The following is a 21991-nucleotide window of genomic DNA, read 5'->3' as shown; positions in this document are numbered from 1 at the left end:
CTTCCTGGGGGTAACTTAATAGTTTGCCTATTAGATGTTTGTTTGTATTTGGGTAATTGTAATTTCTTGTTTGGGGAAAAAACTTTTTGCTTCCTTATCCTGCAGAAATGTATATTCTTATTCTTTTTAAAAATACTCATATCTCAGATTCTAAATGATAGAAAAAAAGCTTTTCCCTTGTTCTTTTTTTCCTTTTATAGTTTGAACATCTGTAGCACTATAACATGTGTAAGTGTTTACTTTTATGGTGGGTGGGATTTTTATCAAACATGTACCTTATGGGCAGATGTTGATCAATCTTTAGCTTTGGCTCTGACCCTCCATCACTGGGAAGCAACAATTTGTAGACAAAAAGCTTAAAGATTTCCTGTTGGGGCAGTGAAGACTTTTGGTGTTTGCCTTCTGGTTGGTTTTTAACACGTTTCCATATTCTTTATGTAAAATATGGGATTTACCTGTTTGGCCAAGATTTTTCAAAGGAAAGAAACTTTATAACAACTAGAGAATATTTTTTAAAAGATCGAATAACTGTGTTTGTCCCTTTCTCATTCTGCATGTAAATACCTTACTGCTAACACAGTGTTTTATTTATGGTAAAAAAAAAAAAATTGGCCCCCTTTTATCTTCCTGTGTTGTCTAGGAATGAGTCATTACAATTTTGTGGGGGTGTTTATTCACACTACTTACAGGAAAAGTGAAAGTGATGCGGGGAAGTGGAGGTCCTCCTACTGCTGGAATGTTGACTCTTGGGGTGAAAAGGAGACTTGGCATCTTCTGCGGCCTGCTGCTCCCTCAGAGCTAGCCTCTCCTCCGCCTCGCCTGCCTTCATGCATCTCTCAAATTACTGCTACGATCCCCACCCTGCCCTCCTCCAGTCCAAACGGTCACACTTTCTTCTGCTCTTTGGCTTTGCAAAGTCTGTACTGCATTAACAAATATTTGGTATGAGGTCCTTGGGCCGGGAATCATTGAGTACCCTTTGTTCACTCATGAACCCGCCCCACTTTCCCCTCTGCTTTTTGTTTTGTCTTTTTGGGGGGGGCGGGGGCACGCGGACCTCTCACTGTTGTGGCCTCTCCCGTTGCGGAGCATAGGCTCCGGATGCGCAGGCTCAGCGGCCATGGCTCACGGGCCCAGCCGCTCCGCGGCATGTGGGATCTTCCCGGACCAGGGCACGAACCCGCGTCCCCTGCATCGGCAGGCGGGCTCTCAACCACTGCGCCACCACGGAAGCCCTCCCCTCTGCTTTTTAACTTACAAAATGTTTGGTACATATCAGAGAATTACGTGTCTAAATCATAAGCATAATTATAAAATATACCCATGAGCCCATCACACATACCCATGGACCCTCCACCAAAATGGACCCAAGGTCCCTTCTCACTCCTCTGCCTCACCCCAGGTCACGTACACATACATACACACAAACATCTCTAAACAAAAGATTGGTTTTGTTTGATTTTTTTCCATTGTAATAGAAAATGCATAACATAAAACTTATCGTTTTAGTCATTCTTAAGTGTACAAGGCTATATTAAGAATATTCACATTTTTATGAAACAGTATTTGCTCTTTGAATTATATAAAACTGATAGCACACTCTAAATTCTTCTGGGATGTTTTTCACTCCATATGATGTTTGAGATGCATCTGTGTTGTAGATGTGTGGCTCTAGTTTATTTTCATTGCAGTATAACATTGCATTTTAATAGTATATCACAATTTAATTGTCACTTTTGCTCTTGAGAGACCGTTTGGGTTGTCTCCAGGTTTGGGCTGTTGAAACATTGCTGCTGTGAATACTCTCTATGTGGATCTATGTGCACATACTGGCACATTGTTCTCGGGCCCCTGCGCCGGAGAGGAATCACTGCGTTGTGAATACGCGTACCTTTACTCTGATATGTGTGTGCTTGTAAAGCTCTCCAAAGGCTAAGCAGCTCCCTGCCGGCATTCATGCAGTCTAAATATTGACAGCAATTCTCTGATCTCTGCACAGCCCAGCACAGGTTGGGTGGGGCCCAAGCCCGTTGGCCCAGTTCGAAAGGCCTGATCTCAGCTGTCAGCTGAGTTGCTGCACGCCAGTAGGCTGTCCCCGGCCATGTACCCGGAGCTGATTTTCTGGGGAATATGTGTGATTGTGTGGGGTGTCTGTGTTTCTGGAAAGATAGTATATAGTTGAGGCAGACTTTCAGTGATTGGCTTTTCGGGGCACACCTGTGGTTGGTAAGCTCTACATGGGCTTTGGCTGTTTTTTTTTACCAGTGTAGTCCAGGTGCCACAAACCACATGCTTGGCACATAATGGATACTCAGTAAATATTTTTGACTGAGTGAGTGAGTGAATAAGTGAATGAATGAATGAATGAATAAAGGATTTTCTCTGAGACTTTGTAAAAAGTCACAGCTTTGTGGGCTAAATACAGCATGGTGTACTTTTAATTCTCAAAGGCACTATTAAAATTTATTTTACTCTAATTTCCTCACCTTTAAAATTAAGATTTAAAATTTATCACTTAATATAATCTGAGCAGTTTCATGACAAGTTGGTGAAGTCTTTGGCACCTGGCAAGGTCTGATTGATTAAAAATTTGATTCAGTCCTGTTGGCATGGTAGTGGTAAGGGATTCATCCTTTCTCTGCCAAATCGAATTTAAATTACTACTGCAGGCAGCACAGGAATGCTTAAAGACAGTATAATCTTATTAAGGAAGAACAGTGAATTTCAAAAGCCAGGTGCTTGGACGACATTTTGAAAATAAATTTTGTAGTAATGCACTTATTTTGCTAAATGATAAAAAATTTTAAATCCAAAACTTTTAAAGGAGAGTTTGCTGTTTTTATTTTTGACATTTATTCTAAAAGCACTGAACTCATAAAAATATTCTCTGCCATACCACAACTCTTGGGGAGATTTAATATTTTTTGGTATTTACTCTTCCAGTCTTTTCCCTGTATGCTTATAAAAATAAATATATCAGGGAAATAAAAAACAGAAACAAACTGATGTTTTGTGTCTTGATTTTTCCCCTCAATAGACATTTAAGTATAGATATGTATATATGTAACCACTCTGTTGTTGGACATTTCACTGATTATCTATTAAAAATTATAAGCAGCTGTAAACAAATTTATATGTATATCTTTGTGCACTTGTGCAAATATTTCTGTAGAATAAATTCCTAGAAGTGGAATTGATTGATCAAACGGTATGTAGATTTCACATTTTGAGACATATTAATAATTTGCCCCCTGGAGGGTTTATACCAGTTTATATTCCCACTGCTTCTACCAACAGCAGGCAAACCTGAAAATATAAAACGAATTCTCGGGTTTCCCTGGTGGCGCAGTGGTTGAGAGTCCACCTGCCGATGCAGGGGACGCGGGTTCATGCCCCGGTCCGGGAGTGGCTGGGCCCGTGAGCCATGGCCGCTGGGCCTGCGCGTCCGGAGCCTGTGCTCCGTAACGGGAGAGGCCACAACAGTGAGAGGCCCGCATACAGCAAAAAAAAAACAAAACAAAAAAACCAACGAATTCTCTCTTTCTAATTGAAAACACAGGCATCATAAAGAAAAAACTTTAAAAATGGACAGAAGTTAAATGAGTATTTCAGTGCCTATGTATTTCATTGTGTTGATTCATTTAATCTAAATATCACTCTCTTTTTGGACATTGTGCTCCCCTCCACCCTATAGCACTGCCCAATCCTAGGGGTCATTGTCATGGTACTGGTTCTTTTCTGATGACTTTTAAATACATTTTTGGGGCAGGGTACTGTGTGCTGTTTTTCTTAATATACGGAAGTATAGCTATATTCAAAGAGGAGTTGGCAACTGTATTTATTTTACCACAACTTACAGAGTAATTCACTTTGTTGAAATTTGTCAGCTTTAAGGTACAGTAAAGAGCAGAGAAGAAGCTTGGAAAACATACATGCTAGTAAGGTCACTTCCGGGTGATAGTGGATTGGTTGTACAAAAGCCACTTTGAAAACCGAAGGGGCCAAGAAGTTAGGAGGTATTCTCTGGAAATGGAAAGAGATGCTCAGTTCTGATCAGCTGGGTTTCTGCTTACTATTTCCCTTTAAGAAAAAATCCTTTTTTTGTTGTTTTAAATTTACTTATTTACGTATTTTTTTAAGTCACAATTTTTAAAAAAAATAAATTTATTTATTTATTTTTGGCCGTGTTGGGTCCTCGCGGCTGCGCGTGGTCCTTCTCTAGTTGTGGAGAGCGGGGGCCACTCCCCATTGTGGTGCGCAGGCTTCTCATTGTGGTGGCCTCTCTTGTGGTGGAGCACGGGCTCCAGGCTTGTGGGCCTCAGCAGCCGTGGCGCCCGGGCCCAGCTGCTCCGCGGCACGCGGGATCCTCCCTGACCAGGGCCCGAACCCGCGACCCCTGCATTGGCAGGCGGACTCCCAACCACTGCACTACCAGGGAAGCCCTATTTATGTTTTGTTTTGTTTTGGGTTTTTTTTGGCTGAGTTGGGTCTTCATATGGGCTTTCTCTAGTTGCGGTGAGCGGGGCCACTCTTTGTTGCGGTGTGCGGGCGTCTCATCATGGTGGCTTCTATTGTTGCGGAGCACGGGTTCTAGGCGCGCGGGCTCAGTAGTTGTAGTTCGCGGGCTCTGGAGCGCAGGCTCAGTAGCTGTGGCGCACGGGCTTAGTTGCTCCATAGCATGTGGGATCTTCCCCGACCAGGGATTGAACCCGTGTCCCCTGCATCGGCAGGCGAACTCTCAACCACTGCACCACCAGGGAAGCCCTGAATTCTATTTTTAAATCTCTCAAGAGTTCTTGGAGCCAGATGGTATTAACCAGGGAAATGTCCCTAAAGTGAGTACATAGAGGGAGGAGGGAACTAAAAGACTATAAATTCCTCTCAATTTGAGTAATCAGTTATAGCTACTCAAGAGTGGCTGGCTCATCTTTCTTCTCTACATACAAAAAAAATTGCCTTTTCCTAATCCCGTTCTATCAAAGGATAAATTATCTGCTCCAATATATCAGTTATTAGAATTGCCTTTTGTGCTAAACGTCTTTCCCCCCCAAGCCTAAGAGTTTGTTAACTGGGTAAAACAGGGGCACATTATCTGGACATGTTTTGATTCTTTTCTCTGTCGTTAGTAGCAGTGCAGGAATGGCACAGTTGATTTTTTTTAAAATTTTAATGTAAAGGGAATAGTTTTTCTTAAATTATTTGTATATAATAAGTACAGCAAGGCTTTTTATTCATATAATTAGATTCCTTTCCTTTGTGTCCTTATGTTTTAGATATTCTCTGTTTAAAAAAAATGTAGCAGGATCTACTTGTTTTTAGTCCATCTTGACCATCTGTCTTTATATTTATTGTGATTACTCTTCTATATTCTTCTATATTCATTTCTGCAGTCACAGTTTGTTTTGTATTTGCCCTGCTTTTTCTAAATTTCCCATTTTGTCTCTTCTGCCTGCTTTTGGATTGACTTTTGTTTTGCTTTGTTTTCATTTTATTTTCCTCTCTGCTATCTTGGAACTTATATATGCCAGAAAATTTAACATGTGGGTTTTACCCAGTGAAATTCAAAATTAATCTACAGTTTAACTCTACTCTTGAATAAAATATTTAGAATAATTAAATCATGTTTAAGTCTTCTGGATTTACATGCTATGTTGCCCAGTGTTCTACTTCTGTCTTATTTGTTTAACTCTCACAAATCATACGTTATTACATTGATTAGTTGCATACAGCCAATATATGTCCAGGCTTACATTCCTTCTTGCATCTTAGGTCTTCCTGCTGGGATTATTCCTTTCTTAAATTTATCCTTTGGAAGTTCTTTTATTGCTTGTGATAACCTTTCCCAATTTTTGTTTTAAAAAAATATGTCTTTCTGCCCCTAAATCAACAGATACTGTTTTAAAGATACTGTTCTACCGAGTTCAGCCTTTCATTATTGCTGTTTCAAAGTCGGCTCTTATTCTCTTTGCTCTTTTGTAACCTCTTCTACCTATATGCTCTCATCTCTGTATCTTTTTCTACAGTAAGATTACCATGAATTTCAAACTGGTTTTCTTTCTTTTTGAATTTACCCTGCTTGTGATGTATAAGCCTTCTTGAACCTGAAAAATCATCAAGTCCTGTAGAGCTGTTGTGACTTTGAGTATTGCATCTCTCCCACTCTCTTATCATCTCCTTCAGGAAATCTTAGAAACATTGTACGGCTTTCTCACTCTTAATTTCTTTCAGGTGTCCCATTTTTTTAATGCTTTGTGCTGTATTCTGGGTAATTTCTTCACATCTTTCTTCTAATTCATTATTGCCTTCAACCATGTGTCATATGTGGTTTAATCCATTTTTTAAATTTAATACATTATTGACTGGGGGATTTTTGCAGAAACTAACTCCTGTGGCCATAATATGTCTCCCGTCAAAAATGTGTTAATTTTATTATATTTTTTTATTTCTAGAATTTTTTCTTTAGATTTGCTTGGTCATTTTTTAAAAAAATAAATTTATTTATTTATTTTTGGCTGTGTTGGGTCTTCATTGCTGCATGCAGACTTTCTCTAGTTGTGGCGAGTAGGGGCTACTGTTCGTTGCGGTGTGCGGGCTTCTCATTGTGGTGGCTTCTCTTGTTGTGGAGCATGGGCTCTAGGTGCGCGGGCTTCAGTAGTTGTGGCACACGGGCTTAGTTGCTCCATGGCATGTGGGATCTTCCCATACCAGGGCTGGAACCCGTGTTCCCTGCATTGGCAGGCGGATGCTTAACCACTGCGCCACCAGGGAAGTCCGGCTTGGTTATTTTTGATGTTCTCTTGTGCTTTCATTATACTTTTAATTTCCCCTTTTAACTTCTTATGATAAACAAACATATGAAATATTATACATACTTTTTTTGGTCTGTGGTTATATTTCCAATATTTATAGTCTTTGATTCTGCAGTTTTTTGTTTCTTTTAACTCTCACTTGCTTTGTGTGTGTTTAAATTGTGAACTCATGTTCCTCAAATGCTTATCTGAGGGATTCTCTGAAGCCTGTGTTTTAATGTGTTTCTAGGGGAGAATTTCATTCTCCTCCATGTACCTGGGTGGTGCTACCAATGCAGTACCACTTTGAGTGTGAGGGTTTTGGAGGGGAGAGGGTGTGGTCACATCTGTAATATGAATTTCAGCCTCACACCTGAGTGAGTACAGGTCTATTGATATAGGAATTCTCCATGGAGAATATCTCCATGGAGATATTTTTAGTTATTTCCACTCTCCCCAGAGCCAAGAATAAGGTAGGCAGGCGACTATCCCTGCTGTCTCCATTGCCTGATAGTGTTTTTGCCCCAAATACCTTCACTCTGATCTGATCTCCACCCTGTTTGGATCCTACAGTTTCTCTTTTCCCGGACTCCTGTTGAAATGCCTGCTTCAGTGCTGCCTTATTTCTCTGGCTTTGAGCTTTCTTGGCATTTCTTGCCTTTAAGGATTTCCCCTCAAAGGCAGCCTGCATTTAATGAATTATTATTATTATTATTGAATGATATGCACTGTTTTCAGGTTTGTCTAGACATCTATTTTATTTTTTTATTTTTTATATTTTTGCGGTACACGGACCTCTCACTGCTGTGGCCTCTCCCATTGCGGAGCACAGGCTCCGGACGCGCAGGCTCAGCGGCCATGGCTCACGGGCCCAGCCGCTCCGCGGCATGTGGGATCCTCCCGGACTGGGGCACGAACCCGTGTCCCCAGCATCGGCAGGCGGACTCTCAACCACTGTGCCACCAGGGAAGCCCTAGACATCTATTTTAGAATACTGTCAGAAACTGAAGCCCAGTGGTCTTTATGCTGGCATCATCATCTTTCACACCCACAATACTGGTGGAGAAAAGGCCAAGGGGTCCCACAGATTACACAATTTGGCAGTCTCTGTGATAAGGCCAAGGATTCCTTTAGACATAAAAATCCATAAAACTTGAGTTCCCTGATGGTGCAGTGGTTAGGACTCAGCACTTTCACTGGCATGGCCCCGGGTTCAATCCCTGGTCAGGGAACTAAGATCCCACAAGCTGCACAGCGTGGGCATCCCCCCGCCCGCCCCCACACACAAAAATGCATGAAACTTGCCTAGGAGGTCACCTTTGACTGGAGGAAGGGAGTTTTTTTTTTTTTTTTTTTTAAAGAATGAGAGTATATCTGTTTGCAACTCTAGATAAGGGCTTTTATCATGACAGTGTTTTGGAGTGGTGATAGTAAAAAAGCTCAACACTTAGTATTCTAGTCGTTCTTTTTTTTTTTCTTTCTGGCCGTGCTGCACGGCATGTGGGATCTTAGCTCCCTGAGGAGTGATCGAACCCGTGGTCCCTGCATTTGATGTGCAGAGTCTTAACCACTGGACTGCCAGAGAAGTCCCTAATATTTCATTCTTCTTAGGGTACATCTCTCCCTATGTTTTTCTCTAATTTTCTAGTATTGTTAAGTTTGCCATTTCATTCAAGGAGAGTATATTTGAAAATATAATAGGTAGTGTAATGTTCCTAAAAAATACCCACTCTTTGGTGTATAGAATGTGTGAGCTAGCCTTTCTATGGAGACATTTTGAATTATAGTTTTATTTCTAACATTGAAATGTTTGTGTTTTTAATCAAATTGGTTTTGATTTTTCTAAAACAGGCCCCAGGCATGGAGGAGTTGATATGGGAACAATACACTGTGACCCTACAGAAGGTGAGTACTACACATGTCATATCTGCTACAGTCTGTTCTTGAGTTTACAGATCATGGATCTTTTTTTTTTAATTGAAGTATAGTTGATTTACAATGTTTCAGGTATACAGCAAAGTGATTCATTAAACACACACACACACACAAACACTTTTTCAGATTCCTTTCCATTATAGGTTACTACAAGATATTGAATATAGTTCCCTGTGCTGTTCAGTAGGACCTTTATCTGTTTTATATATAGTTGTGTGTATCTGTTAATTCCAAATTCTTAATTTATCCCTCCCTCCCCTTTTCCCTTTGGTAGCCATAAGTTTATTTTCTATGTCTGTGTATATGTTTCAACTTTGTAAATAAGTTCATTTGTATCATTTTTAGATTCCACATATAAGTGGTATCATATGATATTTGTCTTTCTCTGTCTGACTTACTTCATTTAGTGTGATAATCTCTAGGTCCATCCATGTAGCTGCAAATGGCATTATTTCATTCTTTTTTATGGCTGAGTAATATTCCACTGTATATGTATACCACAACAGATCATGGATCTTATTTATTTTTACACAAACACAGTTATTGCATTAACAAGGATTTGCATGTTGTTATTTTTTTGGCTAAGGTCTGTATAGTATAGAAAATTATAGAGGTTAATTAATGTATTGAGGTTAATTAATGTATTCACCTGTCTCCAGATAGAATAGTTTATGAAAAAGAGGGGAAAGGAAGGGAGGAATGGAAATAATCTGTTCCATTTAAGGACGTTGAGGTAGCTTCTACAACTTTTGTAATTTTAATTATAGCATTTGTAACTTATTCCCTCAGTGAGTTTTAAGTCCAAACTGAAAAAAACGTTTTTTTAAATTAAAAAAAAAATGTTTTTTGGCTGTGCCACACGCATGAGGGGTCTTAGTTCCCTGACCAGGGAATGAACCCGTGCCCCTGCAGTGGAAGCTTGGAGTCCTAACCACTGGACCGCCGGGGAGTTCCCCAAACTAATTTTAAAATGTTAGTTTAGCACTCAGGAGACATGGGTTGTAGTCTTTGTCTCACTCCTGATTATATTAATAGGTTCCGAATTAATCAGATTTTAAACAACAGCCCCCTCCCCACAGTGGGGTTGAAAGTAGAAGTAAGATCACATGGAAGTGTATTTTACTTAATTTTTAAAGGTATTTCACAGGTATTGCCCCTCTTGATTAAATTAATTAGGTAATACAAAGAGCTTCTAGTACTTGGAATCCAGCACATGATCACTGCTTAATAAATGTTAGCTCTGTTCCTTTTTATTCTGACAGCAGAGTTTGAGGTGGGCAGGATAGGTGCTAGCCCCACTCGAAACGAGCGCAGCCACCAAGAGTTTGTAAGTGACTTGCGTGCGGTTGAGTCAAGCTAGACATGCACTCGTGATCCCAAAGGCTTATTCCATCAAGCTGCCTTGGTCAGCATCTAACTTTTCCTGGGCCCTGCATGGCTCTTTCTCCACTCTGAGTCTCTCCAGTCTCTGTCACCTCTTAGATGGATTGTAAGTTCCTCAAAGGGAGAGTTTTCCTTTGACCGTCACAACCATGAACTTCAACCCTTGACTTCAGTGCAAATTTGGTTCTTGAATAAATGTGTATTAAATCGATCCAGGTAGAAAAACACAGATTGGTGCTCAAGTGCTGAAACTTCTGGAGCAGTAATCATGATTTCTTCAGTTGAGCAGCTTCCCCCTTTAGGTCTTATTTTTCACCTCTTGTCATCTTCTGACTCTTCTCTCTGCCCTTCCACCACATACCATTTGAGTTTGGACCCCGAACTGGCAAAGGTGAGAAACATTTTTGGCCTGGTATAGAGGATGGAGCTCTCCCTGTGTAAAACCAGGTACCAGGGGATAGCACTGCCAAATTCAAAGCCGTGTGATTAATGAACAACAAGCCAACTTGTCTGTGTTGCTGTTTGTTATCGATTGCCACAGTGGGCCCCACGTGGGAACTTATCTTGAGGTGAGGGTTCTTTCATTCTCTGAGAAGATTTTTATGTAATGAAACCTGTATTTAGTGTGATAGTCACATACATGCCCCGTGATCTGGATGAAATCCGGGAGCTTAGCTTTTTTAAACACCGAAATGAGTTGGGATTCTCTATTATTTGGGTTCACTGTGATACATTTCTCTATTAATCTTGAATCTAATTAATCTGTATTTCCATCTTATATGCATGTAGAAAAGAATTTAATGCTTTGCTCTCTCATGAGATCTCAAAACTAAGTTCATCTTCGGATTTTATCTTTAGAATCCATTTCCTTCTTTTTGACCCTATATGAAAGTGAAACCACTAGCTCCCCTAACTTGGAAGTTAAAGGTATTCTTTAAATATATGGTTTTAGCATAGATTCAGTTGTGACCAGCCCATCTGGCTCAGGCCTGGATATGAGAACAGGTATGATTGGTGAATCCAATAACACATCCTTATTTGGACAGAAGATGTAATTTCCCATCCCCTGCCAGCTTCTAGTGATAACTCCAGTCTGTGCTATCAATCTTGTCCAGCTTTCACAAGGCTGTTTCTTTTAGATAAGGAATTTCCCTTTATAAACCTGTCAGCTAACCATGATGACGCTGTACTCTGTTTCTCACTTGTTTCTCTAAGCCTTCTGTTCCTGAGCTGTCTCCGGTTATTGGTTTGACCTTTATTTTATCGAATGCTTGTAATAAATCCTGAAAACCACTTATAGAAGGATTTTATTTTAATTTTTCTCTTAACCCCAATGAACAGGATTCCAAGAGAGGATTTGGAATTGCAGTGTCCGGAGGCAGAGACAACCCACACTTTGAAAATGGGGAGACATCAATCGTCATTTCTGATGTGCTCCCGGGTGGGCCCGCCGATGGGCTGCTTCAGTGAGTGTCCTTACTCCCTGCCCCCAACCCCTGCCAGCCCACTGGTTGGCCCTAAACAGGGGGCTTTGAGTGGTGTGCACTTTTAAAATTCAAAAAGAAAAGAAAATTTTATATATGTATATTGAAAAGTCTTCAGGCAGTAATGGAGACCATAACACACTATGTTTTAACAATCCCCAAACCTTTGGGAATATCCAGACTTTGAATAGAGGAAAGCAATAATTTCCACAGGAAGATGGTTATAACTATCTATCGTAACTATCATTCCTGGGTTTAGGAATCATTTATGAACATCGAGTGTAAAATTGGCATGCTCTTTTTTTCCCCTAATGCCTACCCACACTGTCTATATTTATTTTCATTTTTATTCGTTAAGAATGAGGATAGTCTGATTAATGATTATCTAATTTGTAAGAGGGATGTAGAAATTGGAAAAATTTACCAGATGAAAACCCAAGTTTTCCAACTGCCAGGCTTCTGGTCTGAAGAGCAAATGCCATTGGAAAAGGTGCATGTCTGAGTCCCCTTAGGATAATTTCTCAGGGCAGAATCTAAAGTTAATTACACAGCTGCCTTGGCCACATGGCTCCAAAATTTAGCTTCTGTTGGCATTTCATCTCCATGATCCTCTCCAAGTTAGTATTCTTTCATACAGAGAGCATGGTAGAATTTTTACATGATTTTTTTTTTGATGAGACAAAGTAAGAGTTAGGATTCTGTGACCTCAAAATTTCTTTAAGAATCTGAGGCGAGCTCTTGATTTCATCCCCTCCAAAACACAAGTGAATATCAGCCTCCTTTGGGGAGATCTGTAGACTTGCTGAAGCGCACCGTTTTCCATGGGTAAGGAGGCCCTGACACACAAGTTCCACTTGTGCTCAAACCTTGCTGCTCTCCAGTGCCTCCTGGAGGGACCCCGTGGGTTTGGGTCCTTTTCCCCAGGTGGTTTCCAGGAGACACTGTCCACAGTGGGCTGAGTGGCTCCTGGGTTCCTTCCTCAGAAGAGCTCAGACCAAGTTGATGGATTAAGCCTCAGGAGTCATTAGACGCTGAGCCCTTTAAGAAGCATTTTGGGTCAATCCACCACTTTTATTTGTTCCTAAATAAATGATTCAGAGGGATGAGATGGGAGTTTTTCACATTCCGTTTTTCTGTTTTATTTGCAGAGAAAATGACAGGGTGGTCATGGTTAACGGCACCCCCATGGAAGGCGTACTCCATTCATTTGCTGTTCAGCAGCTGAGGAAAAGTGGGAAGATCGCTGCCATTGTACGTTCTGGGTTTGTTTTCAGCTTGCCTCGGTAGGACTTTGTTTTTATGCCCAGAAGAAAATGACTACTTGCTCTTCAGCCCTATCTAGGGACCACTATTTCCATATCCTTAGTACTTTGGGAGAATGATGTTAAGGGTGATGTAAAGATGTACGTGAGGGATGCCTCCCTGCCGTCTCCTTATCCTACTCCTGACTTAAGATCAATGCTTCTCTTGTCTGAGTGAATTTGCCTTGAGCCAGGTTAAACAATTATTCCCTAAGAGAATTAAATAGATTGAGAACAATGGTAAAACAACATTCATTTAGAGACTAAATTATGAGCTCAGAAACTCATTTGTAAAGGCCCTCACAGGATCTGTTCTATCTTCATAAACTCCTGTTTCTTAGGAGATACTGGCAATCTGTACCATTCACTCATTTATTAGCTCACTCAGTCATTCAGCAAACATTGGTTGAAAATGACCTGAAGCAGGTCTGAGCTGCAAGGAGTGTTCACTCCAGTGGGGCAAGTGGACACACTAAGCGAGAATTGGAACACAGTGTGTTAGGGGCAGTGCTGGGGGGGGGATGCATTGGGTGTGTGGTATTTAACTGTTTTTTCAACTTTATATTATGAAAATTTTCAAACAAAAAGAAAAGTTCAAAGATTAGTATAATCAACACATATATCTTCTACAGTGTTAATATTCTGCCATATTCACTTGATTTTTCTTTATGTATGTATATAAAGACATACTTGTGTTTTTTTTTTGCGGTACGCGGGCCTCTTACTGTTGTGGCCTCTCCCGTTGCGGAGCACAGGCTCCGGACGCGCAGGCTCAGCGGCCATGGCTCACGCGGCATGTGGGATCTTCCCGGACCGGGGCACGAACCCGTGTCCCCTGCATCGGCAGGCAGACTCTCAACCACTGCGCCACCAGGGAAGCCCAGACATACATATTTTTAGTGAACCGTTTGAGGGGAAGTTGCAGACATGACAGTTTAATCCTTCTTACTTCTCAAGTCTCCTAAATAAGGACATTCATCTGCATAATTATACTACTGTTATCCTATTTAAGAAAAGTAGCTACAGGCTCTATGGCAGGGCTAATGGCGGTCTCTGGGAGGGCTCACGAAAATGAGTACTTCCCAGAACTGCTGCTGCCAGTGCCCTTGTCCCCATGGTGAGCCTCAGCTGCCTGCCACCTCTGCAGGAGACCCTCCAACATTAGCAGGCAAATGAAGATAAGACATCATCAGCCAATCTAAAATACCTTTCCTTGGGAATTTTGGTCTTTCAGGCTACCAGTTTGGTTCTAACAATGTGTTATTCTAGGACTTTAAAAGAGGAGGGGCCTCGTTATCTATCATCTACAGCTGTGGCTGTTGCTGAACTTTTGAAAACAATGGCCTGCATTTTATTAGTCTACAAAGACAGCAAATGTAGTCTAAGAGCACTGAATTGAATACTACGTGGTGAAATTCTTAACAAACCTATGGAAACGCTTAAACTTGCTATTCCATCAGGGATATATACTCTTCAGAATTATTTACTCTCTGTGGCACTGTCAAATCTAGACGCAGCTACTTATCAGGTCACATATCAGTTGAAAATTCTTAGGACTGCATTATTTTCTGTGTCGATGCTTAGTAAAAAAATTAGGTGTGTACCAGTGGCTCTCCCTAGTAATTTTGATGACAGGAGTTGCTTTTGTACAGTGGCCCTCAGATTCTCAAGCGCTTAATTCTTTTTCTTTTAATTTTTTATAAATTTATTTATTTAGTTTTGGCTGCGTTGGGTCTTCATTGCTGCGCGCGGGCTTTCTCTAGTTGCGGTGCGCGGGCTTTCTCTAGTTGCGGCGAGCGGGGGCTTCTCTTCGTTGTGGCATGCAGGCTTCTCATCGCGGTGGCTTCTCTTGTTGTGGAGCATGGGCTCTAGGCACACGGCTTCCGTAGTTGTGGCACGCGAGCTCAGTAGTTGTGGCTCGCGGGCTCTAGAGCACAGGCTCAGTAGTTGTGGCGCACGGGCTTAGTTGCTCTGCGGCATGTGGGATCTTCCCGGACCAGGGCTTGAACCCGTGTCCCCTGCATTGGCAGGTGGATTCTTAACCACTGAGCCACCATCGAAGCCTCACAAGCGCTTAATTCTAAGGAACTTTCACCTGGCTCACAATTCGAAGGCCTCATGGCAGTTCGCACAGCATGTTTTTCAAGTGGCTTTGCTGGGTTTTAGTTTGAGAAAATCTTAAAAGAAACCAAACAATCAGTGTGGGTAAGAAACATCCAGCTTGGTTTTTGGGGGAGTATATTTGGGTTAATGGGTGTATATGTTTATGAAGGAGAACTGGAATCAAAGAATGGATTTTTTCAGGGGTATAACCAGCTGACATGGATAGTTGTTGTTCAGGCACTGGGAGGCCTTGTAATAACTGCTGTGATTAAGTATGTGGATAACATTTTAAAAGGATTTGCAACCTCTTTGTGAATAGTATTATCAACACTGATATCTTATTTTTGACTACAAGATTTCGTACCAACCAGTGTCTTTTCCCTTGGAGCCATCCTTGTAATAAGAGCTACTTTCCTATATGGTTATGATCCTAAACCTGCAGGAAATCCCACTAAAGCATAGTGGTAATACTGTCTTTACCTGGTTTTTCACATTGGCGCACTGGGAGTCTCTACATTAATTCTGAACAGAGGACTTCTACAGATTCTAAGAAAAAATCACCATGCTGAGTCTGATTATAATGTTCAAATGGTTTGAAAATATACAAGTTTAGGGAAAAAATACATGTATATGTATCAAAATGCCCATTGCATCTAGAAATCAAAACTTGAAAGTATTTCCAGGGAGTAGAATAATTATCAGAGGAAACTTGAAATCTGAGTTTAAAAAGATTTTGTTTTTGATTGCTGCAGAAATAACCTATGCACTCTTTGTTGCACGAGCACACAACAAATGTCAGACATCAATTTTGCAAATTAGATATATTTAATTTTATTAAATGTTTTTTATCTTACTCTTTCTGTACAGATATATCAAATAACATGGATATTCAAAGTTTGAAAATTATAATTACGTATAATTTTGCACATATAAAGCTGTGAAGAAATAGAAGTATGATTTGAAAAACATTCTCATGTATCTCAGATTTTTATATTTATACTGAAGATTACTAAACAAAGGATTGCTATATGTTGCAGATGTTCAAATGCATAAAAATTGATAAAGTAACATTCTGGGTCTGACTTGTCAGAATAAAATTCATATTTAAATTTCATGTAAAGAAATATACACATCTATTTCTCCATCCACATTTTAAGATCTTTTAGTGCTTCCAAACTGCTGGAAGCAATCCAGTTGTTCCTGTGCTAGATAGTAGCCAGTGACTTTTACACTAATGGAGTTTTGTCCTTAATCTCTTAATTGTATTTCTTTTCTGTAAATCAGATAAATACTTGTTATTACTTTAAAATTAAAAAAAGAAAAGTAATAATAACTCTACAATATCATTTAATATACAGTCCATACCCTAAGATGACTTTGGTAGATTTTTCTTCCCCATCCAGGATCCAATCAAAGTTCACTCATCACATTTGGTCCTAATCACTTTAGTCCATTTTAATCTTTTTTTTTTAAAGAGACAGCCTTTATTTTTAGGATTTTTACATTGAAGACTTCAAAAAGTGGTAGGTTTTTAGAACTTATTGACCTGTATTTAAATGGAACTGTTGACAAAGATTCACCAGAAATAATCTGAACAAGCGGGAAAATACAGTTAATGCTCCTGAAATCTACTAAAGTAATTCCAGGACATATGGTTTATCCAACATAACAATACCTCTAAATGCTGTCACTGATATGAAACTGACTGCTTCTTTTCTAAGCATACAGTGGTATAATTAATATTCAATCACTTCTGTTCTTTCCTGAATATATAAAAATTAAAATATCAATTAAAAAACTAATATATTCTTGTCTTTAACTGTTTCTTACAGATACAGTTTCAATATTTTCGTTCAATAGTGGTGTGGTTTAAGAGACTTTTCATTCACAAGTCAAACAACAATCCACCCAAAGGGAACTGACAGTCTATAGGCTCATAGTGCAAATAAAGAGTTCGGGAATTCGGCAACTAAAATACAAAACATAAAATTCTTAGAAGATACATGCAGTAAGCTCTGCTAAGCAGCTGGCCACAGAACTAGAACATTTGGTAATTTTCCTGGTGATTTCAATGGGACTCCAGAGGTTTCCAAACTCGAACTCTCAGGCTTTGTATTTTGCTTTCCCAGTTTCGCTAATGACACAAACATGATTCAAATCCCTGAAGTACTCATTGTAGTCAAGGGCATATCCTACAACAAACTTGTCTGTAATTTCACATCCAACAAAGTTTGGTCTATTTCCAACACTTTGAGGGGTCCTTTTCACCAGCAAGCTTGCAGCCTTGACCATCTTTGGATTATGCTGCTTGACCAAGGAAAGCAAGGTTTGCCTTGTTTTGCCAGTGTCAGTTATATCTTCAACAGTCAAGACATTCTTTCCAGTTAAAGTTGAGAGATCATCTCCACCAATTACTTTTTTTTTTTAACATTCTTATTGGAGTATAATTGCTTTACAATGGTGTGTTAGTTTCTGCTGTATAACAAAGTGAATCAGCTATACGTATACATATATCCCCATATCTCCTCCCTCTTGCGTCTCCCTCCCTCCCACCCTCCCTATCCCACCCCTCTAGGTGGTCACAAAGCAGCGAGCTGATCTCCCTGTGCTATGCGGCTGCTTCCTACTAGCTATCGGTTTTACATTTTCCACCAATTACTTTTACCTCACCTGTTGACTGGTCATTACAGTAGCTCTTCAGTCTGATAAAATCTAGGCATAGGTATAGATCTATCACTATTTCTGTTCAGTGCTTGGATGTAATCCAGCAGGTCAGCAAAGAATTTATAGCCCCCCTTGAGCACACAGAAGGCCACGATGTGATGGCCTCCCATCTCCATCACATTCTCAAGCCAGCTGTTCGGTCCTGTCCATATTTAGTCCATGAAGAATAAACACCTTTTCCAAATCCTCAGCATAATGATTAGGTCTACAGAATAAATCTAGGTCATAACCTGGTGCATCATCACTAATCACGACTCTGGGGCTGCGGGTCGCCATAGCGGAGCCGACTGGTGCGCGGGCTGAGGGCAGTCTCGGGAGGAGAAGCCGGCGGCGGGTCCGAACAGGAGGCGGAGGGCGGGAGGCTGCGCGGCGCGGGAAAGCGGAGTGGTCCGCCCGAGCGCTCTTCGCTGCCTCCACTCAGCGCCCTCGTCGGTCCATTTTAATCTTAAAGGATCCCTCTTTTACCTCCTCTCTCCCCTTACCTGCCTCCCACCTCTTTTGAATGACATTGACTTTTAGATGAACCTACGCACTTGTGTACAGAATGTCTCACTTTCTGGATTTTCATTTTTGTAACTTAGTGATTTAAATCCCTTTGGTGCTTTTCACACTTTGAGTAGAAGCAGATTTTGGAGGCACTGTGCTCAGAGTTTTATACTTATTGTCTTATTTTATCCTTGACCCCCCTGAGGGGGTCCTCATTTTCCAGATGAGGACCCTGAGGCTTAGCAACTGGGTGGGGACACAAGAGTTTTACTGGAAGGAGAACCCGGGCTCTTAACCACTGCATTCTCTATGTTTGGTTGTGATTGTCTTGCGTCCCCACTGTTTGTTTTGTGACAGGTGGTCAAGAGGCCCCGGAAGGTCCAGCTGGCCCCGCCGCAGGGCAGCCCTCCCGTCCACGAGCATGACCGGGCTTTCGAGCTGATGGACGAATTTGATGGCAGAAGCGCGCGCAGCGGGTACAGCGAGAGGAGCCGGCCCAGCAGCCGCGGAGAGTGCAGCCGCAGCTGGGAGGACAGCCTGGAGAGGGGTCGTCCCCACGACCGGGCGCGCAGCCGGGAGCGGGACCGGAGCCGCGGCCGGAGCCTGGAGCGGGGCCTGGACCACGACGACGACTACTACTACCGGCGAGCCCGAGAGCGCAGCCGTGGCCGCAGCCTCGAGCGGGGCCTGGACCACGACGACGATGACTACCGGCGAGCCCGGGAGAGGAGCCGCGGCCGGAGCATTGACCCGACCTACGATCGCGCCTACAGCCCGGAGCGGGAGTATGGCCGCAGGGCCCAGCCCGATGCCCGGTACGGGACGTCCTGGAGCCGCAGCCGCGAGCACCTCCACTCCCGCAGCCCCAGCCCCGAGCCGCGGGGACAGCTGGACTCGGACAGGCCCATCGGGATCCTTCTGATGAAAAGCAAAGCAAATGAAGGTAGTCATGCTTGATGAAGAAAAAGCACTATAATAGCTAACTCTTACGTGGAACCTGCTGTGTGCCAAGCACTGACCTAATAAATGCTTTGCACAGATTAGCTCATTTTGTCCTCACCACCACCCCCTGTGGGAGTTAGTCATATCTTCATTTTATAGACAAGGAAACTAGTGGCACAGAAAAGTTCATTGACTTGCACAAAGTTGTATCATCAGTGACTAAGCCAGGTGGTGGAAATCTGGCTTTAAACTAATAGGCCAGTGGTTCTCAGAGCAGCATAAATATCACCTGGACGCTTAATAGAAATGTAGATTCTCAGGCCCCAGACCAGCCCCCACTGAATCAGAAGCACTGGGGTGGCCCCTGGGGTCTCTGTGTTAACAGGCTCTCTTGGTGAACCCAGTGTAGCTTAAACTGTTGAAACCACAGTAGGGGACAATACTCCAGGTAATCTTGATTGAGTTTTTGCTCTATGCCAGGGCCCTCTGTGGAATAAATACTTTCTAATTTAATCCTCACCAGAAGCCTTTGTGGTAGGTAGGAGACTTCATTCCTCTTTTACAGGTGGGTATAGCAAGGTGCAGAGAGGTTTTTGGTGTGTCCACAGATGAGGCAGGCTCTGGCCCAGGCTGCCCGTCCCATGTTGCGTGCCTGGAGCAGTTGCATACGCTTAAGCACATCCAGATTAACTAAACCCCTTTGTGGCAGCTGGACAAGCAAGTAGCACTTGCAGTGAGGTGAGGCTTCTGCAACTCAGAGATGGGAGGTGACATGCCCACATCTTGAAGCAGGTAAGTAAGTGGTGGAGTTGGAGCTCAAACTTCATCTCTTGGAAATAGATGATAGGAAACAAGTAGGTGAATGAACAGGGATTTAGAGCCCCATGTTGAGCTATTCCCTGCATTGATTTTTAGCTTCCAACTTTTTGAATTCCTGGTAACATCTTTTATCTCTGCATGTTCTCTAATTGTCCTCCTTCAAAGAGGAAAAAAGATAAGAGTACCCAAGAGGGCAAAGTGAAAGACCTCTTGCTTTTTAGGTTGGGAATTTGCATTTTAAAGAGCCTATCAGATGAGAGGGTTTGTTTTCTTTAGTTCTTCTAGAGGAGCTTAAAGAGTTGAGTTATACAATTGGGTATCTATTGAAAGGATATTGAGGTAACTGCAAGGATGCGAATAATGGGATACTGGAGCCCAGGTCCAGAAAACAAAGGTGAAAGTTGAGATGGTACTATCTCTGAGGAATGTGAATCTTGGGAGATTTAAGAATTCTAGAAAATCTTTATAACCATGGATAATGACGTATTAATTCATCAACCCCCAAGAATTGCAGAGTAAAAACCATTCTGCTTCCAGATTGTGGACCGTAGAGAAGTTTTGAGAAAGATAACTTGACACAAGGCCTCCTTCACAGAAGGCTGATGCACGTCCGGTAGGACTTGCACCCAGATTCTTGAGTTCCCCGTTGCAGTGCTTTTCAGTATTTTCCTCCCCCTCTCTCTCCTCTTCCCCTTCTTCCTCTTTCTCCTTCTCTTCCCCCTCCTCCTCCTGCCACAGAAAGAACCACATCTTGCAAATAATCGTGGAGGCACCAATATGTGAAAAACTTGGCCAAGTGTTTCACGGAATGGTACTTAACTCTGAGTGATGATTTTTGAGAGGTTCTCTTACATTAAATTAAAAGATACTGGTCCCAACTCACTAAATTGATTTCAGGACTCACTCATGAGTTGTGACCCACAATTAAAAAGATGTTTGTCCTAAGAAACTGCCCACATCATGCCTGGTCTTAGTAATACTAGTAAGGAACAGAGAGGGCTCATGCCCCTTTGCTGATGCGCCATTTTACTGTTTCTGGGCCATTTTGCTTTTTAAACTTAGAATTCAGTGTTTGCTTGTTTGTTTTTTCCAAAGTTCTGCTTTTTAAAAGATTTTTTAAGCCACCTTTTGCTAAGATGACACGGTAGTTTAGCTATCACTGGCTAGAGTTGCATAAGAATTAATCTTTACAAATATCTGGCTGCAGGCAAAACCTACATTTGATTAAGAAAAATAGGATCCATTCACATGGCCAGCTTTTACATGTTTCATGGGCATTAGATAGTCTTGCTGGTAAAAGTCTTAGAAGATGGCCAACTGACTTTTTTTCCTCATTTGAGAGGTGCCCACAAACATACCAATAGCAACCTATTTGTAATTTTACAATAAGAGTGCAGTTTTTAAGAGGATGGAGGAATTGTTGACACGTGAGAAAGAAGTCATTGCTCAAGTTTGTCTCAACCTTCTGTCCTGGGCTGTGAGGCTGTTTAACCTGTAAGGAATTGCCATCCCTGAAGAAAATGCTGTCTGTCTTACCTTTATTCTTTCTTGAGTATCAGCTCCCTAAAGGGCAGGGGTGGACCTTAACAGCTTTAATCCTTGTGGTAGGATCTGAATCTAACTTACTATAAGTCACTTAAAACTTCTCTTTAAATCTACTTCTAAGTGGCAGAAAGTTACTTTATTTTGAATTGATAAGATTTTTTTTTTATTGGAGTATAATTGCTTTACAATGTTGTGTTAGTTTCTGCCGCACAGTGCGGTGAATCAGCCATATGCATACACACATCCCCTCCCTCTTGGACCTCCCTCCCACCCCCCATCCCACCCAACTAGGCCATCACAGAGCACCAAACTGAGCTCCCTGTGCTATACAGCAGGTTCCTACTAGCTATCTGTTTTATACATTGTAGTGTATATATGTCAAACCTGATCTCCCAATTCATCCCACCCTCCCCTTCCCCACCGTGTCCACACATCCGTTCCGAGTCTGCCTTTCTACGCCTGCCCTGCAAATAGGTTCATC

The 21991-nt window shown here is 41.7% G+C and overlaps 1 protein-coding gene and 2 pseudogenes across 5 annotated transcripts in view; 2 read left to right on the top strand and 1 right to left on the bottom strand.

Annotated features, from left to right (window-relative positions):
* The window catches only part of TJP2 (tight junction protein 2), a 105799-nt gene that overhangs the window by 53095 nt on the left and 30713 nt on the right, over window positions 1–21991 (top strand). For all 3 annotated transcript variants that reach the window (XM_082656531.1, XM_082656532.1, XM_082656530.1), the window contains exons 2-5: window positions 8640–8693; window positions 11448–11572; window positions 12739–12841; window positions 18562–19147. In XM_082656531.1, coding sequence (XP_082512657.1) covers window positions 8649–8693; window positions 11448–11572; window positions 12739–12841; window positions 18562–19147 — 859 coding nt within the window. In that variant the 5' untranslated portion in view covers window positions 8640–8648. The remainder of the gene's footprint in view (window positions 1–8639; window positions 8694–11447; window positions 11573–12738; window positions 12842–18561; window positions 19148–21991) is intronic.
* Window positions 14147–15456, top strand: LOC309823890 (UDP-N-acetylglucosamine transporter-like; annotated as a pseudogene). The gene is made up of 2 exons: window positions 14147–14553; window positions 14954–15456. The product of its transcript is annotated as a UDP-N-acetylglucosamine transporter-like (transcript).
* LOC309823891 (hypoxanthine-guanine phosphoribosyltransferase-like) lies at window positions 17098–18009 on the bottom strand (annotated as a pseudogene). The gene is made up of 2 exons: window positions 17647–18009; window positions 17098–17408 (listed from the first exon to the last, which is right to left on the bottom strand). The product of its transcript is annotated as a hypoxanthine-guanine phosphoribosyltransferase-like (transcript).

The sequence above is a fragment of the Grampus griseus genome (assembly GCF_964374135.1).
Source record: "Grampus griseus genome assembly, chromosome: 6".
NCBI classification, from domain to species: domain Eukaryota; kingdom Metazoa; phylum Chordata; class Mammalia; order Artiodactyla; family Delphinidae; genus Grampus; species Grampus griseus.
The sequence above is the reverse complement of the archived record's forward strand: the minus strand, read 5'-3'. Positions and strand labels throughout refer to the sequence as shown.